The sequence below is a fragment of the Candoia aspera genome, chromosome 13 (assembly GCF_035149785.1).
Source record: "Candoia aspera isolate rCanAsp1 chromosome 13, rCanAsp1.hap2, whole genome shotgun sequence".
In the NCBI taxonomy this organism is placed as follows: domain Eukaryota; kingdom Metazoa; phylum Chordata; class Lepidosauria; order Squamata; family Boidae; genus Candoia; species Candoia aspera.
Window position 1 is genome coordinate 14,810,322 of NC_086165.1, and position 20,196 is coordinate 14,830,517.

The window sequence follows — 20,196 nt, forward strand, 5'->3', positions numbered from 1 at the left end:
ATTTTAAAAAACGAGTTTGCTTGTTTTTTTAAAGTTGGCAGTTCTTCATCTGTTGCACAACTTGATTTGCTCACCCTTTCTTGATGCTGCTGCCTTGAATAAACATCCAGAGTTTAAAGGGGGTGAGGGAATAAATGTAGGAGGCAGGCTCTAAGTCAGAAAGGAGGAGATGAACCACTACTTCACTGGGATCACATTACAGCCACTCCCATACGATCGAAATATCAAGCTACCATACAACACAAAAATAAAATGGAGATTGCTGAATGCCAACTCCTGTCAAGCAGGGCCTAAGAGCAGCTGTTATATTTTTCCAGGCTCAAGGGTGCTCCTTCTAGTTTCGTTCTTATGAAAAATGCTCACATTAGCACACACCCTATATCTAGGGCTCCCTTAGTCCCCAAGCAGCAGATGCTCCCAGCTTTTCCTCTATGTGCAGTTCAGCCCTGGAATGATAGGGCGGGCAGTGGGGGGCAGGGTCCTTCATATTGTATTTAAAAAAAAAACAGCATGTGCATAACATTGGTTCAATCCATCATGTTCTTTCAGTTCTAACTTATGAGAAATTTGCTGGTACTAATTTGCAGCAGATCAAACTTAACTGGGGGTGGAAGGGAGTCCGCCACACCTGCAATTCCTCAGGGCAAGCCACATAATAGCAGCAGAGAGAGATCAGCTGTTTTCTTTTTAACAGCTGTCTGAACAGGTGGAGCCATGAAAGCTTGCATTAAACTATCATTAAGCATTGCCAACAATTATGCCTCTAGGTTTACAGCTCAGATGGGGGGGGGAGGCCTTCCCTTCTCTCCCTCACCACCTTCCTCACTCTCACCTTTAAAAAAAAGTAATAATGAAAACAATATGCTCTAAGAATTCCTGTTACAGAAGAGGCAAAATGGTTTTAAGAAGGCGTCCAACCGGTCTGTCCTGATCCTTCAGATCCTCTCTTGTCAACGCTGCTCTCGCTAATCAAACTCCCTCGCCCGCCCTTTGTTTTCTCAAGTCGGAAATAAAGGCTTGAAGCCCAGCAAATGCTTGAATATATACTGGGAAAAGGTGGGTGCCATTCTCAGCAAGCGTTTTGCAAAAGCAGAAATGGGGGTGAGTTAAAAAAAAAAGTTAGCTTTCCTGTGACCACAAAGTACATTTGGTTCCAGGCCATCTTGGAAAGACACTTTTAGAACTTGAGCAGCTGATAGGCAAAAGCTTAACCAGCAGCTCTGTGGTCTTTTCTTATGCCAAGCCAGCAAGAAATACGGAATCCTCGCAACGTATGGGCACCTGTTCTAGAAGGGAGCCTGCCTTAGTACAACACACCATTCAATGGTCATTCTCATCAGATGCTTTGTAGGGCACATCCCTCCAAGGGAAAGAGTAAAAAGAGGAGAAAGAGTAAAAAGAAAAGGGTTGTGCAGGAAGCAGGTCTCTGCCTCAAGCGATTTACACCCTGAATTTTAGTTGTGCAAAAGGGGAGTAAAAAGCTGGGGCAATCAGGTTACCACCTACAGATTCTCCAGATGAAGAGATAGGGAGCTTGCTTTCTCTTCTCCATCTTCTTTCCCAAGTTCTTTAGTCACATCCTTTCAGCAAACAGACCCCCGCCCACCCCCACTTCTCCTTCACAAACCACATCTCCCCCTTCTGCTGGCCTAGAGAAGAAAACTGAAATCACACTTTAAAAAATATTTTCTTACCTGCAATAGGTGAAGAGCTGGTTAGTTCCTGGGTTGCAGAGTTCACTTTGCTACCAGGCTGCAAATTTAACTCCCCTTCTCCATTAAGGAGACATCCAGACTCAGAGCTGGCTTCCACTAAGCAGGGGACTTCCACGGGACTTCCAGCAAGAGATTCCAAAGGGACGTCTGCATCTGCCAGCAACATCACTTGACTGGGCATCAGGTCAGCATCATCCAACAGACGATCAGGTTCCTGAGCAGAGTCTTTCGTTCCTACTTTGCCCAACTGCTCAATCATAGGAAAAGGGCAGGGGGGCAAGGGAGGTGATTCTGGTCCGGCTTGGCTAGCCTTTCTGTTCTCCTTCTCTGGCGCTCCCAGCTTTGTAATATCCGTCTCGCTAGCCAAAAGCGACATTTCAAGACCTGAATCACAGTCACATGGGGGCTCTTCAGCAATCGGCTGGAGCAATATTCGGGAAGGGACATTCTCCACTTCCAGGTCCCGCTCTTCCTCTCCATGCTGTGAAAGACTAGCTTCCATGGACAGTTCAAGGGCCATCAGAGGAGCTTCCACTGCATCCAACGTTTCGCCAGCTGGAGAGGCTGCCTGCCCAGCTGGGCCAAGCTCAAGTCCCGGGTTCAGCATGACCTCAGGAGAAGGAGCCCCTCTCCTGCAAAGAGAGGCATCCTTTGCCAAGCCAGGCTCTGGAGAAACATCCCTGACTGCATCTACCTTCACTTGCTCCTTAGTTTCCAGACTGGAGGCTTTCTCCTTTAAGCCAGCCTCAGCATTGCTTCCATCCACTGGGTGCTCTCTGCCCAGATCGCAAGGACGCGATTGCACAAGCACTCCTGGAGTAGAGCTCTCCAGCAAAGCCGCCTCCTTGCCAAGCAGTTCCTGCTCACTTTCAGGCAGCTGAGAAGAGCTGGGCTCTTTGTCTTCTTCCCAGCCATCCACCAGAGCAAGAGATGTGGCTGCCGGCTCACTGTGCATTGGGCTTCCTTGCTCAGCCACTCCAGTCAGCAGCGCTGCCGCTGCTATTGTTGCTGTTCCTACTTCCGGGTTTTGTTTGGAGTCTTGATTATGAGCAGCAGAGGGTGTGCCCATTAAATGCTCTTGAATACACTGGGTGCCCTTACCACGCAAAGGTAGGGCAAGGCCCTCCAGCTGTGAAGAACCCTCCTGGCCAACAGGGGCTGCTCTAGCACCGTCCTTCTGTGTAATCATCAACTGAGCCTCCTGAATAGCTTTTTCAACAAGCAAGGCTGATGTCAGGGCTATGCATTTTTGGAAGCTTTCGCCAGATTGATCCAGTTCCTCTTTGCTGCCTATCGTCCCTACTGGTCCACAGAGAGACTTCTCAGTGGCAGAGGATGGCATGGGAGAGTTGAGAACATAAGGACGTGATTCAGGGGCATCAACTGGATCTGCATGCAGTACAGAGCAACTGAACACTTGCTCCTTGCCAAACTCCTGTTTATCGTCCCGGTGTGCAGCAAGAGACCCCTGACCAAGCATGGTAGGATCGGTATTTCCTTCGGAGCTGCAGCAAGTGGCTTCAGTCTCTAATGGTGTCATATCAATGACTTTTTGCTCACTCTGAACTATAGTAGTGGTCTCTGGGATATCAGCTCCACCAAAGGCAGCCTGGGACTGCACACATGTTTGGCTTGTCCTGGGTTTTCCCATGTTGACATCTGGAGGAGCGCTCAGTCCTTTGCTGCTCAGATCCAAAGCACTCTTCTCAGTAGCCATGACTGCATCTCTCAGTTGCTCTTGATCATTCACTTCCATCACAGGATGATGCTCCAGAGAGAATCCTGAGGCGTCTGCAAGGTTTATGGCCACTGGTTCTATTCCAGGGTTTGGAGCAATGTTCTCATTCTCCTTGTCCTCTGACTGTTTTGTAAAAATTTTTGCTCCACCATTGGTGGGTTTCTCTGCTCCAGTCTCTTTGCTACCACCACTGTCAACAGAACTAACATCTGCATTAACAACCACATCTCCGTGACTTTGTGGCACTGAGGCTGGCTCATTCTCATCTTTGCAGGCAACAGCAGGGTCACCATCCCCAAGGAAGGGGGCAGCAGGATTGGTTTGTGATGCAACAGATAGCTGCAATGCTTCAATAGCTGTGGTCCCTGAAGGCTCCACATCAGTTTCCCCATTTTCCATATACTGTTGGGCTGTCCCAGTAACATCCATGGCCCCTGTGCAGCTCTTGCATTCACCTTGTCCCATACTTACATTGCTGCCCTCACAGGAAGTTGGAGATGGAGTGTTATTTTCAGCTGCTCTTGATTCAGCCAGTTGCACTTCCTGGAAGAAATTATTTTCTTCACATAAGTTCCCTTGCTCCAAAGTACCACTGGAGGAGCTCATTCCAGCTTCCTTGTTGGTGTTTCCACAGGAGGGGAGGCCAGCAGCATCATGAAAAGTTCCCCTGCTATCATTTTCTTCCAATTCTGCCCCAGAGTCTACAGCAGAGGATAAACCCTCCCCTTCCTCTTTGTGTGGCAATATTTTGCCTTGACAGGAAGTCCGTTGGTTCTGCATTTCCTCCAACCCCAACGTCTCCTGTGATGCACCTAAAAGCTCTTTCAGTGGCTGGGAGCCGCCTTCCTCCCCACAGTAGCCAGGGGGTGAGACCTGAAGTGCATCAACATCCAGAGGATCAGAAGAATCTTTCTGAGTTGTTTCAGCCACCAATACATTCAACCCATGCTCTGCAGCAGCTTCAAGGCCCTCAGGCACAGAACTCAAATTGCTGTCCTCACAGGTCTGTGCTGGACAATGATGTTCATTCACATTCTAGAAGAAGAAGACAGTTTTATTAATTTTTTAAAAATAATTTTTTTTGCAGTTCCTGGTATTTTTTTTTTGCAAAAATCCAAACGTAAGAAGCAACTAAGTCACTGTATCTGGTATTTCCTTAAAAAATCTCCCTGAGTCAGGCGACTTACTTTCTTCTACAGCCCTGTTTGACAATTAGTTTGGCTGGAAAGCCAATCTTGTGTGGGAGGAAACCCAAGAAGACACACCCACCCACCAGCATCTTCCTTGATGCTTTCGAAGTCTGCCACAGAGAAGAAGGGGAGTGGATTTGCTTTGAAAGCTGCCTCCTTCTATTCTGTAACAGGAAGTTTTTCATTTTGGCCTGAATCACCCTTTCCTCTGCTCCAACTCCAAGCAAGTTCTGTTGCTTTCAGCTTCTGGCAGTCTGGTTACCTGAACTGTTCAGACAGATTTCACTACAGACTAATAATTGACCAGCCTAGACCAGCCTTACCTGACCAGGCACTCTCCCAGTAGGTTGGGACAGCATCTCCCATGCTGGCAGGGAATTCAGGGAATGGCAAACCGGCTGCCTCTGGAAGGTACCAGGTTGGAAAAAGGAGCCCTAGGTTAGTCACCTCAAAATTAGATGGGGATGGCCACTTTTTCCTAGCTTCAATTTCCTTTCCTTTTTCTGACACTCTTTCTTCTCTCTCTCCACAAATCATTTTTACCAGGCATCTGATCTCTTGCATGCATTTTGAAAAGAGGTCCAGGGTCAGACAACATTAGCCCAAAGGCCTCATGCCATTGTAAGACCACCGGGTGCCAATTTTGTGCAAATAAGTCTTATGTACATATTCATGGAAAAAAGCAAGGTGCTGTTCTACCCAAACACCCTCAATTCCAACAGAGCTTCAAATAAAGAAAGCTGCTGAAGACTGCAGCAAAACCAGAAGGAAACACTTTGGCTGGGAGTGAGCCAACAGCAGATGCAGACACAAACACTTCTGCTAGAATGCCAAAGTGTTCTGTAGAGACGGGGAAGGGATAAAGGGAAGGGAGGAGAAAAGAAGTGGGGGAGGAGAGAACATTAAGAATTTACTGCCTTCCTCTCAATGAAGTCATTCTGCTTCCCTAAACTGAAAAAGACAGATCCTTCTTCCCTAGGAAGTGAAGAGTCTTTCAGCTGACCCTGACTGAACTAAACTGAAATAATTGAAGACTCTGGTCCAGATTCAAATTAGATTAGATGTGAAACAAACCAGGTCTCCTGATGGAAGGCCATCTAAACATAGCCTTTCCGACTGGTGAGACATGATGTACCCCTCCAGGGCTTTTGCTATCTGTTAAAAACCAACCAACCTACCAAGACTTTGAATGTGGCAGATGATTAGCATTGTTTCACTGCTGGTGGACAAGCAGTGGGAGCCCCAAGCAACAATTTAAAAATATAATGAGGCTGTATTCACCCAGTGCACTAAACCCAGGTTAGTAAAACACAATTGCTGTGTTCATATAATATGCTCTACCCAAACACATAAACCATGTCAGGGCTTAATAGGATAACCTGGTTTACCCAGGATACCAAGGCAATGGCAAGGTTCCTACCACATGCTGAACTAAAACTACTCAACTTCATTTTAACCTAGCCATAAAGCTAAGCTCTGCTTTGTTATTTCCAGAACTTGGGGAACTCTAGACGGTCACAAGGGAAGACTATGACTATGTGGTAAAACTTGAACTACTGCTTAGAGAGGCAATGATGAAATCATTGGTCCATGGCCCATGGGCCATAGGTGGCCTGCAAGTTATACCTATGCAAGCCACCCACTCCACAAAGACCTGCTTCCTCTAGATCTGTCTGCAATCAATCTGGTGTTCAGAAAATCAGACTGCACCCTTTCTTTCTAAACACAAACCCTTGGAACAAACAGGATGAGAATATGTCTCCTAGCATAATTTGGTCCATGGGCCAAAGCTCCCTATCCTTTACCTAGAATTCTATGGGACTGCAAGGTCACCTTTAAATGATACTCTAGCATTAGCTCTGTATTTACAGTTTCTTCTCTCCAGAAGTTAAACTAAGTCACTTTCTTTCATAATCATTCTTTGCACCCTTGGCTTCTCTGATACTCTCTCTGTCTTTGTAATGATTATTTATGTTATTTACACCCTGAGTTCCTTTAACTGAATTTGAGGGAGAGTGCATGGGGCTTCCAGATGGCTATTCCTTCACTAACATAGACCTATGCTGATTATCACCTGCCTTCAATCACTTCCCCATTTTGGGCTCATTTCCTGCAGTATACATACATTTTGAATGTAAGCTCCTGGGGGCATTTCCCCCCTCAAACTATTATTTACATGCATATAGTGCAACTACAGAAATAACAAGCAGGGATCATTAAACATTCACAGATGCTTTTTCTAGTATCAGATTCCTCTCCCCATTTCATCAATCTGCTCACGTGCAATTCATATACACAGAAATCAATGGCTCTCAATTGTGGTATCTGAGCGAGTTTATGTCAGTTGTCAGAAGGAGAATGTTATCACAAAGCAGTTTATTCTCAAGAGGTTATCTAGAACAACACAATAAACTCTCTACTTATTATAATCAAAACCAAGCCTGTAATCCTATCAGCTTTTTAAAAAGACAGCATGGAACATATCAAACAACAAGACCATCACAAATTGGAATTTACTCAGAATGAAGATCAGTTAAACCAATCCCACATCAAAGGCAGTGTGAGACAAGATCCACCCAATGAGAAACAGAGTCTCTTATTGGAGGTTGCAGTAAAGTTGTTCTTATGTCAGCCTTCCCAGGTAGACCAGACAGGAAACATGATCAGATGAGCTAATTCTACTTTATTGTAAGGGTACATTAACAGAATCTTGCAAGTCTGAAAGTATAAATCTCCCATGTCTCCTTTACAGCCCAAGAAACTAGAGAGGGTCCCTTCTGAACCTCTTTCTCCACCCATTATGCAGCTGCAGATTATGCCTTCTCTTATCTGACCTTCCCTAGGCAGCATCTCTTTGCCCCATCTTTCAAAGTCTTCTCACGTGCCATTACATCTTGCTACTCTTCGCATTCCTTCCTACAACAATGTCATCTTGATCAAAAAGGAGTCCCCAGATGTTGCTACAACACTTTATATTCCCTTTTCAGGGATACTGTTTGGCAACACCTCAGGGGTTGCCTACCCCTTATCTATTTCATGGTTTCAATGCATGAGGAAATGTCAGTTTCCTGGATGTGATCAAGAAATACTTAGGTATGGGGCTTATATACAGTTCCAGTGGAGAGAAGACATTAACATCTGCATCCAGTTCTCACATTGCTGAGAACTCAGAAAAACAGCAACAGTAAACTCTGTCCATGCTTAGTGGCAAACCACCTATATACAGACAGTCCCAGGTTGAATGTTTGCCATCTCCTAGCAGGGCTTGTAAATAGAAAAGTTTGAAACCCAGGAAAGTTGCAAAGTATGTTTCAGTGGTACATCTAAGGCCACACTGCAGCCAATCCAAAATCTCAGAGTATTCCCCCTCCCAGCAAAGGTTGCCACCAAACTGCAGTGTTAACATGACACAGGAAAAAAATAATTCAGGGGGAAGAGGAGGGGGATGGGGTTGATAGCACCTAAATTTGAATTAATTCGATTTAATTTGGTGCAGGCTAAGCAGAGCAACATGAAGCGATGATCACACTTAGAAGGCAGCTCTTTGTGCTTCTCTCCCTCCGTCCCTGTGGGCATTTAAGATCAGGAGAGAAAGAGAGAACTTGCAGAGCTTTTTTTTCCAGCTCACAAAATGAATTACACAACTCAGTATGTCAGCTGGGCAAGTGAAGTCTTTATGCCAGGCTATTTGCTCTGATAGCAGCTTTTGGATGCCAGGAAAGGATAGCAAAGGTGTCAGCAGTCTTTTCCTTGCACTTTGATCCAGCGGTCTGAGAAAGAGAGTTAGATATCCCTCCTTCAGAACCAAAACAGAACTAGGAGGTGGTAATCATTTGCTCTCTGAATGGTACCAATGTAATTCCAGCCTCTGCATACTGAGCCAAGACAGTTCCTTTCCCTTACCATATGCTGGAGATTCTGGATGCGCATCTGGAGCTGGAGAATATCTTTCTCCATGTCCCGTTTGGCTCCTCCCTTCGTTTCAACCGTCAGAGTGTAAATGTTTAGGCCTTGGTGGTACTTGATGCAGTAGTCCCCAGAATATACCGTATGTGATAGGGTGCTCCAGGAATCTGGTTCACTGGCTTCTCTGGAAAAACACATGCACTTTCAAACTCCTAAATTGTGAGCTTGCTTCAAAATGCCACATGGTAGCTAGAGCTGATTATTAACAATTGCTCAAGCATCTGGGTCGCCCTCTAGGATTTGAGAAATGATATAAAGCTGAAAACTATGCTCTCTGGAAGGATTCTCTTCTCCTCACAGGATCTGGGTCAGAATGGACTTGGCAGCTTGCCTTCTGCTCTAAAATGAAGGACCGGGTTGGCTCTAATTGGGGGCAACTGATAGATTCATTGCCTAAAGAAGCCAGCAGCTTTCCCTGTGGCTGCTAATTCAATTCAGATGAACTGAAATTAGCATTATTCTCTAGGCAACAAAATGCAGTTTGTCCCCAAATGAATGACACCAAGCAAACTGCCCTAGGTTAAAGCCTTGCAAAATCAAGTGTTTTAGAAAAGAGAGAATTTAATTGGATGGGGAGAAAGAGGCATTCCCTTAAAGCTCTTTTGTATTGGGGATGGCAACTTTCTTGCAGCTCAGGACCACCCATTAAATACATATTTCAAGCTGTTGTTTAGGGCACTGCAAGGACAGGAGAAGAGGGGAAATAAGAGCCTTAAATCCTGAAGCTCTTTAAAACTTTCCCTGAATGAGAACATTTGTTCATCCGGGAGGACTGGGGTTTACAGTATAATAGAGGGCTCTTTGTTAGATACTAATTTTGCCCCTAACACCTCCCCTCCTCCTAGAAAAGAACAACAACTGGGCCCTACCTTATGGGGTGCTCCAGGAGCCACACACAGCCCCCAAGTGGTCCACATTTGCTTTAGAACTTTCTCAGGGCTACCAACATTACACTGATTGGCAAAATGCTTACAAGCATTTAAATCAAGTGATTTACAGTATTGCTTGGTGGGTTAACTTAACAAGCAGAAAAAAGACCATCGGGAAAGTCAGAAGACAGAAAGTGGCCCTCTCCTGAGCAGGCAATTAACTCCTCTTACTCTGCATTGCTACACTGACCAGCTATATCAGCCCACAGTTTCCAATCCTACCTGGCAAAGTCTCTGGAAGCAAGGGAGGAAGTGACTCAACCTAAGCAGGTCCTTGCCCGGATAGATGACTGCTTAGAAACCACCTTAAGAGGCACAACGCTGAAATCCTAACCAATATCAATGGTCCTTACTTGGTTAGGATCTGATGCAGCTTCTGGTAGCCCCTCTCCAAGGCCAAGCTCACTGGCGTGGCTCCTTCGCTGTTGGGGACACTCACGGCACTTCTGCCACCTGGTTGCTTCAACAGAAACCACGTCAGCCGCAGCAAACCGAGTCTGGCTGCAAAATGCAACAACGTCTCCCGAGGAACATTCTCTGAGAAACAAAAACAGAAAGAGGAAGGCTTCAGCCTCCAGGTTGAGATTCATGCCACGTCTTGAAACCTCCCACTGCACGATCTCTCATTTGGAGCATGGGAGTTTACACATCAGCAGGGTTCACAGTGGATACTAAGAAGAGACCGGGCTTCCCCAGCCACGGGACAACTGAGCCGAAAGAAGTGATTGAATCAAACTCAGAAGGTACAGGAATGGTCAGACTTGTGCCTCCTCGCTTTCTATCAGTAGTTATTCTTTATTTCCACCATGATTTACAGAACAGTAGCATCTAGCAATGTAATCTGTTCAATATCGAACAGTGCCCTCTGTCTGCCGCTTCCCTCCTTTCCAGAACACTTAATTCTGCTTCTAACTTCATCCTGAAACCTGCTTTTGCTAGTCATGAGGGAGGGGTGCAGGTCACTCAGCACATGAAACCTTCCTCATTCATCCCAACAGCCTCTGTGATTTCAGCCAATGTGACTCAACTATTGTCATCTTGCAGCCATGAGGACTAGAAGCTGCCTGTTGCCCTCCTAAAAATGGAAGCCGAGCTCTCTCCAGAAGCTCAACGCTCTGCACCACAAAAGCTCTATTAATAGTAGCATCTTTTTAAAAAAATTTTTTAATGAAAAGCACCACATGTGACTGATTTGCAGTTACAAACATTTTGTTGATTAACTCCTGGAAGACAAGTCTATTCTCCTCATAGCCCACTGGCAACTTTAAGCAGCATTTTGTTGGGAGTAATAAGTAGATTAGAAAGCATCTCTTATTTTTCTAGGTTTTTATTTCATTCTTTCAGTTCACTCGAGAGAGTTAAGTTCTCTTTCCTGGTGTAAATCTGTCAACAATCAAATTTTATATACAAAAATTAAAGCCAGACAAAGTTGGGGCTGAGAAATGGCAACTGAGTGACTGCAGAGAAGAAAAGCAAGGCTCTCCTTCTAGAAAGGTTTCTAAATGGCATCAACATGTTGGTGCCTATATATATGCTCAGTTAGAAGGCAATGTTGACAGTGCTTTGAGTCATACAACATATGTTCCTGCATAAACTTAACCTGCCCTTAAGAGTCAAAAGAGCTGCAGGATCTTGCAGTGCTAAATATATCTGGATTAAATTTTGGCAGGAAGGCACTGCGGCCTCACCCTGGTGACAACCAAGAAGGGCTTATTGCTCAGTGGCTGGCCTTAAAGCACGTCTAGAGCCGTTTGGAGAAAGGACAGGTTGATTGATTGATTGATTTTATTGCATTTATATGCCACCGCAATCAACGACGACTCTTGGTGGTGTCCACAATACTACTACTAATAAAAAGCAGAACCAAAATATCCATGGTGCATCTGATTCAAAACATCTAAAATCAATATATTATAAAATCATCAAACACATTAGTTCAGTGCCAATAGATGGCTAATTCTGGATTAAGAGCACTCTACGATAGAGCTCCGTTTTTAGCATTTTCCTAAATGTTGCCAGGGAGGGGGCTAGTCTGATTTCAACTGATGCTCTAGAGATTTTTTTTTCCCAGTTGAAACAGGAGGAGTAACATGAGACAGCTCATTCTCAACCTCGTGCCTCATTTGTATTTATTTCTCAGCTGAACAGCCACAGGTTAAAGAGATATTGAAATGAATGGAAACTAGACAATAATTGAGAGGAAGAAAGGTATGCAAGCAGGTGAGTTTTGCAGCTGACGTATGCATTGGAAACCAAATCTTGTATAAGTGAGTCAAGCCCAATAGAGACTGTCATGGCTGACAAACTCCTTTACAGAGATTAATAAAAGAAACAGAGAAAAGCAGTCAAGAAATAGAATATTAAACAGAAATTAAACCCAGACTTAATTAATCACAGAGCCATTGCAATGCTGAAATTTAAAAGACTGAATAGATGTTTCAATATCTTGGTCTTGTAATAGCTGGTTTGTGATCAATGACTGGCAGCATATTTAGTGGATGTTCAGTAGGGGAGCTCTACTATACCCAGTGATACCCCAGCTTCTGCTGGTCCACAGCTCTCCTCCCTCCTTATTTTCCACACATTCAGTAGAAGCGTGTGAAATGGCTCTGAGTGTTCAGGATACTCCTGCACATAGATCCTAACTGGGTAGTGTCACTGATGATACAGAAGACCCTACAACTGCCTTCCCTCACCTGATGCCCACCAGGTAGGCTGAGATTTCAACGCAGAAAATTCCTAGGCAAAATTTGGTGTCACTACATCAGCTGAAGTCCCACATAATGAAACTGCACAGTTTGGGGAAGGCTAGCCTATCCTTCTCTTCCTTTGCTTTCCACTGAATACACAAGCCAGCATGAGTAACGATATTCCCCAAGCACATGTTGAATCAGAAAGACCAAGGACAGCTTTAAATCCAGAATAAAGGCAACTTGCACAGAGATACTGATATCAATAAAATATTATGGCAGTAATATTTAATATAGCCCCTTTGGTTATTTGTCAGTTTTAACCTTTAAATATCAATTACTCCTATCATGGAAAACTACAGCTGGAAGTGGACTTCCAGATGTTCAACTCCAGTGACCATCAACCTCAACCAGTATGGCCAACTGTGAGGAATGCTGGCAATTTCAGTTCAATGATATCCAGATGGCAATTGGTTCCCCACCTTTGCTTCACTGGATAGAAAGGGGCATTGTTTAAAACTACTGAACTAATGATAACCTTGGTCCTTTCTCTTTTATGGTAGCTCAGTACTTCTGAATTTCTTTTACCTGCCAGAAGGAACTGCAGTTGAATGTATTTGACATACATACATATTTCGCAGAACAGAGCACTAGAACAAAACTGAGAAGCTCAGAAGTTACCTCCTGGTAACACCGAACAATGGAATTAACTAACAGCTAACTCACTTTTTCTCCCACTTTTTGTGGGGAATCAGACCAGATCCTTTTGGTGGCTCTTTTCTAGCCAACGTAAGCCTGCCTGTTTCCTAAGCCATCAAAGGCTTGTTGAGTCTTTACAATATTGTCAGCTCAACATTTGATCTTTTCCACCACTAAACTTAGTTTCCACATACATCCCATGTCCCATTCTATTTCTCCTCCTCCCATATACTTTTCTCTTTTCTTTCTAATCCCCAAATCTGTTCTGACCTTTGGATTCCTGGTGCACTTCCTTCCAAATACCCAAACTTGCAAAATTTCACAAGATTTTTCATCCTAACAACTTGTGAAATCATTTTTCCCCAAATTACAAAAGTCTCATGAGATCTAGCAATCTCATAGGATTTGGTTTCTCCATTTTTTAAAAAAATCACATTTTTAGTCTACTTACTATTTTATTTTACTTGAGAGAGACATGGGGAGTTTTGGGATTTGATGGGCACAGTAGCACCCAGAGCTACTGATACCCACCCCAGTACAGACATGAACTAATGTATTATCTAAAGAAGCATTTGTTAGCAGATCTTAGTTTGCACAAAAGGCATGAACATACTTGGGTTAAAATTAAGCTTTAGTTGTCTTTGTGGAGTATTGACCAAAATGTACCAAATGTGACTGATACTGTCTCTGCCATCAGGAGATAAATTAGATTACACCTTACCTATCTTACTTTTTAAAAAGGTTCTAAGAAAGCCTTGGCTGACCAGAGCCATGATGGGAAGTGGAGTTCGATACAGACTGGCTCTTGCATACAGAAGACTAAGACTTGGAATGTAAATGGTAAAGAGCATGAATTAACAAATGAAATGAAACAAACAAATAAACGAAAGGTATGTTATGCATCTGAAACTAAAAAAAAAAGGAAGGATGTAATAGATCTGGTGATCTGATCTTATGGAGAAGAGTTGACAAATATATGCAGGGAAGTAATGGTGCAGGTTTAATTATGAATGAAAGGGCTAAAATGTATGACAGGAACTATGATTTTATACCATCTAGGTTGTTGTGGGCGCTTGTGAAAGCAGGAATCTATAGGTTGGTATAGTTGCATGTTATGCTCCAGTGAATGATAATAATAGAAGAACCAAGGATAAGTCAGGGAGGGGGGAAATTGCACAATGTTCTGAATGAATAAGATCCAGGGAGAAAATTATATTGCACTGTGACATGAATAGATAGGAAAAAAACCAAGAGAATGCACAAAAAAATTATCAGCCATTAGGGGACCCAAGAATTAATAAAGGATATAAGGATGCTGAAAGGTTTTGAACATGGGACAGACCATTTGCAGTAATATCAAGAATCAGTCTTGGAGAAAAAATAAAAATGGAAGAAAAAGAAAGAAATGAAAGAAACAAGAGTGAAAGTAGAATGGTGCAGGAAGAGACAATATGAATCCTGTATGAAAAAATATTAGAAGATAGATTAATCCCTCAACAGAATGAATGGAAAGTGGAGGAAACAAGATGTAGAAACTGCTTGGAAGAAAGTGAAAATAATTACGTTGCAGAGTGTTATAGAAGTGCCACCTTAATAGGATGTATGAAAAAGAACGCTTGGTGGAATGATGAAGTGAAAGAATCTATCGATGAGCAAAAATGCATATAAGAGGATGCTATGAGAAATGATGAGACAAAGATATTGTATGGTGTACATAGACAAAAAAATATTACAAAAAACATAATCCAAGAGTGCAAGGAACACTTAAAAGAAGCAGGAAAAAGCAGAGCAATTTTGATGGAAATAAAAAAAAATCTCGAAGTTGGTGACAAAGGCTAAATGAGAAACTTCCAGCATGATGAATGGAATTCAAAATAAAAATGATAAAATGAGATGAAACTAAAGTGAAGCAATCATGGAAGAAGTATTTGAGAGATGTATATGATAATTACACTGATATAATAACAAATGCTACAGACCAAGAAAAAATGGATGAAAAGTTACAAATGCTAAAAGAATGTGGAAAATGATACGGCTGCAAGTACAGATGCTATAACTGGAGAAATGTTAAAATATGGATGTGGTTTATTTAAAGAATTGTTGCACAAGTTGTTAAATGTGTGTGAACACTGCATCTGTACCTGACAATTGGAAAAATGCCATTTCTGTTCTCCTCTACAAAAAGAAAGGTAGCAAGAATGAATGCAAAAACTTGATTATTTATGAAGAAAGTTAGAGAGAATTAATAAATGATACAAGGGGATTGGTCTGTTTGGTGTCTCTGGGGAGGGGTTCCACAAAATTCTGATTGAAAGGGTGCAAGCGATGGCAATGAGAAATGAGAATGGGAAGTGCAGTGTGGCTTTAACCCAGGCAGGGGGGTGTGCAGACCAGATTTTTTTAATGAATGTGAGAAAGTTGATAGGGTGAGTAGGCTTGCATTCGGAATGTTTTGCACAAATATGGAGTTGAAAGTTGATTGCTGAATGGGATAAGAGTGGCATGTGAGCTACGTAAACTATGCATGAGAATAAATGGAACACTTAAAGAATGGGATTAAAGGAGTAAGACAAGGATATGTGGTTGTTTAATGTATTTACGCATAATGCTGCTTATCCCAAAAGTGAATAGCAAGGTTGCTAATATCTGGAAAGGAAAAAAAAAAAAAAGATGGTTACACTGTACAACCAGCTGCATGCTGTGGCCGCAGAGAAACCAGCTGGTCAAAGAATAACTAGCACGACACGACCACAAAGAACAGTTGATAAGACTGAAATAAAGATACAGGTGGTAGAGAAGAGAAGTCAAGGTTCAGGTTCTTAATATCTAAAATTAGCATCCAATGCTCCATTCCCCATTTCATCCCAATTCTATTTACTTCATAGACAACAAAAGAAAAGTGGACGACAATGCTGTTTGCCCTTATGTTCATATTCTTTTTTATGGAATGGGCAATAATAATGGCCTTTTCTATATATCTGCACGGATAATTTAACAGGAAAGAGCAACCAATTAATTTAAAGATCTCCTGCCCAAAGTTTTTTGTTTCTCTCTCTCTCCATCTCAGGAAAGAACTGTTTTGCTTCCATTCATGAAAATTCAGCTGTCCTGAAAGTCATGTTGGTTAACGCATAAGATAAAAATGCGACAGATAACATCTACTGAAACAAACAAAAACTTAGTCATTTCACTGAGATTTGTTTGTGTTGTACGGAATTTCAAGTGCAAAGTGCTTGGAAAGTGAAGCTGGGCAGACAAATAGGGTACTAATAAAATAAAATTGATTTTATTTTTTATCTATTTACAGCTATACTTTGCAGGGAAAGATCAGTATATGTCTAAGATACGATGTAGGGAACCAGTTCCTAAATTTGATTATCAGAGTAATAATCAAATCTGCACCATGTACAAAGCATTACCAAATCTTACCATTGAGACTATGGTCTGCTCCCAACACATTCCACTCAGTCGGCAGTTTCAGGTGACGAAACGCCAACGTTACTTTCTCATCCAAAAAATCCAAGTCCCCAGCAGGCGGCCTGGAGCGGTCCAAGAAGCGTGTAAAGTTTAATGCTTGCTGGTTTCCAGCACATGACGCCAGGAACTGTGCTGCATCGTAAGTTTCATCCTGGACAAACTGTAAGCTGTCCTCTGCCACCACCAGAATAGGGTGGCCTTGCTTGGTGGCACAGAGAGAGACCTTCACTGTCTCACAACAGTCATGGCCTGGGAAACAAAAATGACATAAATCAGACATCTTCGTTCTATGTTTTTCATCTCCATCCATCCCTTGCTACAACATCTTCATCAGGGGCATCCAACCTTTTATGAATCAGGGGCTGCGCAAGTCTTTTGAGGAGCACCCTAGAGGCCAGATTTTGAAGAAAGGAACAAGCGAGCTCATATCTAGCTGATCTGTGGGTCTTCCCTAATCTCTTTAGTCTGATCCTAAATTGTGCAAACATGACATTTATTTCATTTTCATTAAACTTAAGCTAAATCAGTTAAAGTTAAGTACAGTGGATGCACTATTGTAATTAAAATTCTTAATAAAATTATATTTTAAAAAAATAAAAAATACAATTAAAGCGGTTACCCCTTCTGTATTTAATAATTCTCTTCTTTTGTTGTGTTACAAAAGATAAAATTTAGTGGAGACGTCTGAAAAGTCTCTGGTGCTGTTCACAAAAGTCTTGGAAAGCACATGCGACCCTGCTGTGCTCAGACTACATGTACTTGAAAGACATGGTAGATGCCAAAGTCATTTTAAATGTTCCTCTCAGTTTCACCAGCTCTGAACCCTGTGGAGAGTTGTGGAACATGAAGATGGGCCAATGCAAAAGCCACAGAATTTGCTTAAAGAATTTCTGACAAGAATACCGACCCTGGAAATTAATTAATCAATTAGTTGATTAATACTTTGCCCATTTTAAAATCAACCACCAGACGCTCTCACAGAGGTCCTAGCAGATCTGTATCAGCCACTGTGCCTCGTGACTCGGAGAAACTGAAGCTCGGGCTGAAACAGAACAGGCAGTCTCTGTTAAGAAAAAATAATAGTAACTTTTCACATCAGGCTTAGGAGTGGTTGAAATATCCCATCATTCCCAAGACTGGTTACCACCTCTAGAGGTGCCAGGGAAATAAAATGTGTGAGTGCACATGGGGGATTCCCAAATCTACAATGGGTTTTGAGGGTAACACTTACAAGCCTTAATCATTATCTAAGTTTGTTTGATTATTCCAATTACCACTGCTCCTTACTTCATTTCTGTTGTTTTCTTCCCCCCTTTCTTTCTTACTCTTCCCAGTATAGTACACTTTCCTTGCCCCTTCTCCACCCGTTCCTTCCTTCCTTCCTTCCTTCCTTCCTTCCTTCCTTCCTTCCTTCCTTCCTTCCTTCCTTCCTTCCTTCCACTGCACCTATGGGAAGCCTGCCTGCCTGCCTGCCTGCCTGCCTGCCTGCCTGCCCTGCCTGCCCTGCCTGCCTGCCTGCTGCCTGCCTGCCTTCCTTCCTTCCTTCCGCTGCACCTATGGGAAGAAGGGAGAGAACTGTATGCCATGTATGTGTTATTCTTCTGTTTCCCTGTGTTAGAGACATTATGTCTGAGACCAAGAATGTGTGATATATGCAGATAGCTAACAGTGAATCATATAAGTGGGGCTGCTTGTTTTACAAATTGATTCTAATTTGTAGGTATTATTTAGGTTTCTGCTTTACTTTACATTCAGGAGATCAAGGTGGCATACACAGTGCCCCCTCATCCCATTTCTCCCCACAACAATAAAGCTATTGACCCAAAGTCACCCAGTGAGCTTACAGTTCTCCAGTTTACCCAGCACCTTAATCATACTGCCCCATTAATATAAATTTATTTTTCCCTGCCTTTTTTTTTTGGAAGGTGACTTTTGGCAGGTCTCTGCATGGACGTACAAGTATCACACAAGTGCATTTATCCTGGCGGAAAGAATCTCCAGAATTGATTTCAACTGGAATCAGCAGCTCTGGTTGACAAGGTGAGGAAGCTGGGTATTGCACAAGGTATTTTAATATTTTTTTCTATGCTTATACATTTTTTTCTGGCTGTTCTTTGGGGCAGGGGTAAAGGGTGTCATCTCAAGCACAGTGTATCTTCCTCTTAGGTAAATACAATCTAGCCAGCCTTTCCTCCAGACGTTTTCAATGACATATGTATTAGAGCTGTGCAATATTTCAGATTTAGTTTGGAAGACATAATTTAGAATTCATGGGAACATAAATGCAGGACCATTCTGGAATAAAATCCAAAGCTCCACCAGCCCTAACATGTAGCAATTGATGTCCTATTTTATTTTCTCAGCAAGATAGACTTACAGCAATAGTTCTAAAGTTACTCTGCCCATTTTGTGGATCTGAAGCTAGGTGTACTGAGTCCTAAACCAGCATTCTGACATTACACCACTCAGTGAGCCATTGTAGAGAGGAAGAAAGATGACCTTGATGGAAATATGCAGGAACCGTTAGCTAGGGAAAAGGAGCTGAAGCATTTTTTAAATCCAGAACAATGAGTTAACATTCGGAAGTAGCTCAGGCAGAGGCCTCCCTAATTCACTGAAGTCTAAGTAGTAGGAGGAGGTACAGCACAGTCAGGCTTGCAAGATTCTATTATTATAGCTCATCTCAATGTAAATAGTGTTAGTCTTCCTGTGGAATTAATTTTCTGGTCTGGTTTACTTAGTGTGACTGACAGCCATAGAGAATAAAAAAAAAATGGGAGAGGGAGATGAGATGAGATTTGGCCTCTCTTAAGTCAGGGAGTAGGGATATGGGTCATCAGAACATTAAAACCTGGGCTAGTCATCAAAACCAGTCAAAATGGGAATGCTACCCAATGCCTTTCAAACCTTTTCAGCAAAAAGGAAGGAAGCTGAAAAACCAGAGGGTGGAACAGAAGGCAGTTCTCACAGCCTAATCTTGCAGACCAAACCAAACAAGAACTCTGCAGAGCATACAAATCCAAACTCCCCCCCTGAAAGTTTCCTATTTTCAAAACCACCATTGTTTTATTGGTGGATCAAGGCCTCACTTCTCCTCCTTTCTTGTAGCCCATTGCAGTCACCACCCTCCACACCCAAACTGGACAGACCATTCATTAATTACTGGAAAAGCTACTATGCCAACGACTACAGTCCCTTGTTGCATGAATCAACTTTTTTCCCCGCCTCCTTCCTCTCTATTTTTAATTACATAAATGAACCCAAATGATGTTTTCTTCTCCAGAAACAGACTTGAACAGTTCACAGCTGCTCACTGGACAGTGGCAGCTGGGAAAAAATCCTTTTACGGTAATATGGCAAAAACAATTCACTCACTATTGAAGCAGAAATTGGGGCCCTTAAGATCTCAGAACCAGGATGACAAAGTTCTCCATAATTGGGGTTTCATAAGCAAAGGGGTAACTGGAATTAAGAATCCAAGTGCAAGGAGCAGAAATGAGCCATTTGTAGTTGCTCAACTTAATTGTATTCAAGGATAAATGACTCCTATGGTCAAGAGACCTAGCTGATTTTTTATAACATCTAATGCAGGGCAGGGTCCAAATAAGAAAACTGTGATTAAGATATTATCACTGCCAAGAACAACTCTCCAAACAGTCTGAACTAAAATGATGCTTTACTCTCTCTTCTTCAGCCAACCATCCCACTGATTCAGACACCCTGTGCAATTTGCAACATGGGGTGCAAATGTATTTATTTGTTATATTCTTTATATGGCTTCCCATATCATAG

At 42.6% G+C, this 20,196-nt stretch overlaps 2 protein-coding genes across 3 annotated transcripts in view; both read right to left on the reverse strand.

Annotated features, from left to right (window-relative positions):
• The window catches only part of AKAP13 (A-kinase anchoring protein 13), a 119,902-nt gene extending 111,175 nt beyond the window's left edge, over nt 1-8,727 (reverse strand). For both annotated transcript variants that reach the window (XM_063314309.1, XM_063314308.1), the window contains exons 1-2: nt 8,547-8,727; nt 1,695-4,488 (exon numbers count right to left, since the gene is read on the reverse strand). In XM_063314309.1, coding sequence (XP_063170379.1) covers nt 1,695-4,488; nt 8,547-8,600 — 2,848 coding nt within the window. In that variant the 5' untranslated portion in view covers nt 8,601-8,727. The remainder of the gene's footprint in view (nt 1-1,694; nt 4,489-8,546) is intronic.
• A 1,160-nt stretch (nt 8,728-9,887) lies between these two features.
• The window catches only part of LOC134504877 (A-kinase anchor protein 13-like), a 42,640-nt gene continuing 32,331 nt past the window's right edge, over nt 9,888-20,196 (reverse strand). The window contains exons 4-5 of the mRNA XM_063314310.1: nt 16,357-16,653; nt 9,888-10,075 (exon numbers count right to left, since the gene is read on the reverse strand). Of these exons, the coding sequence (XP_063170380.1) occupies nt 9,888-10,075; nt 16,357-16,653 (485 nt within the window). The remainder of the gene's footprint in view (nt 10,076-16,356; nt 16,654-20,196) is intronic.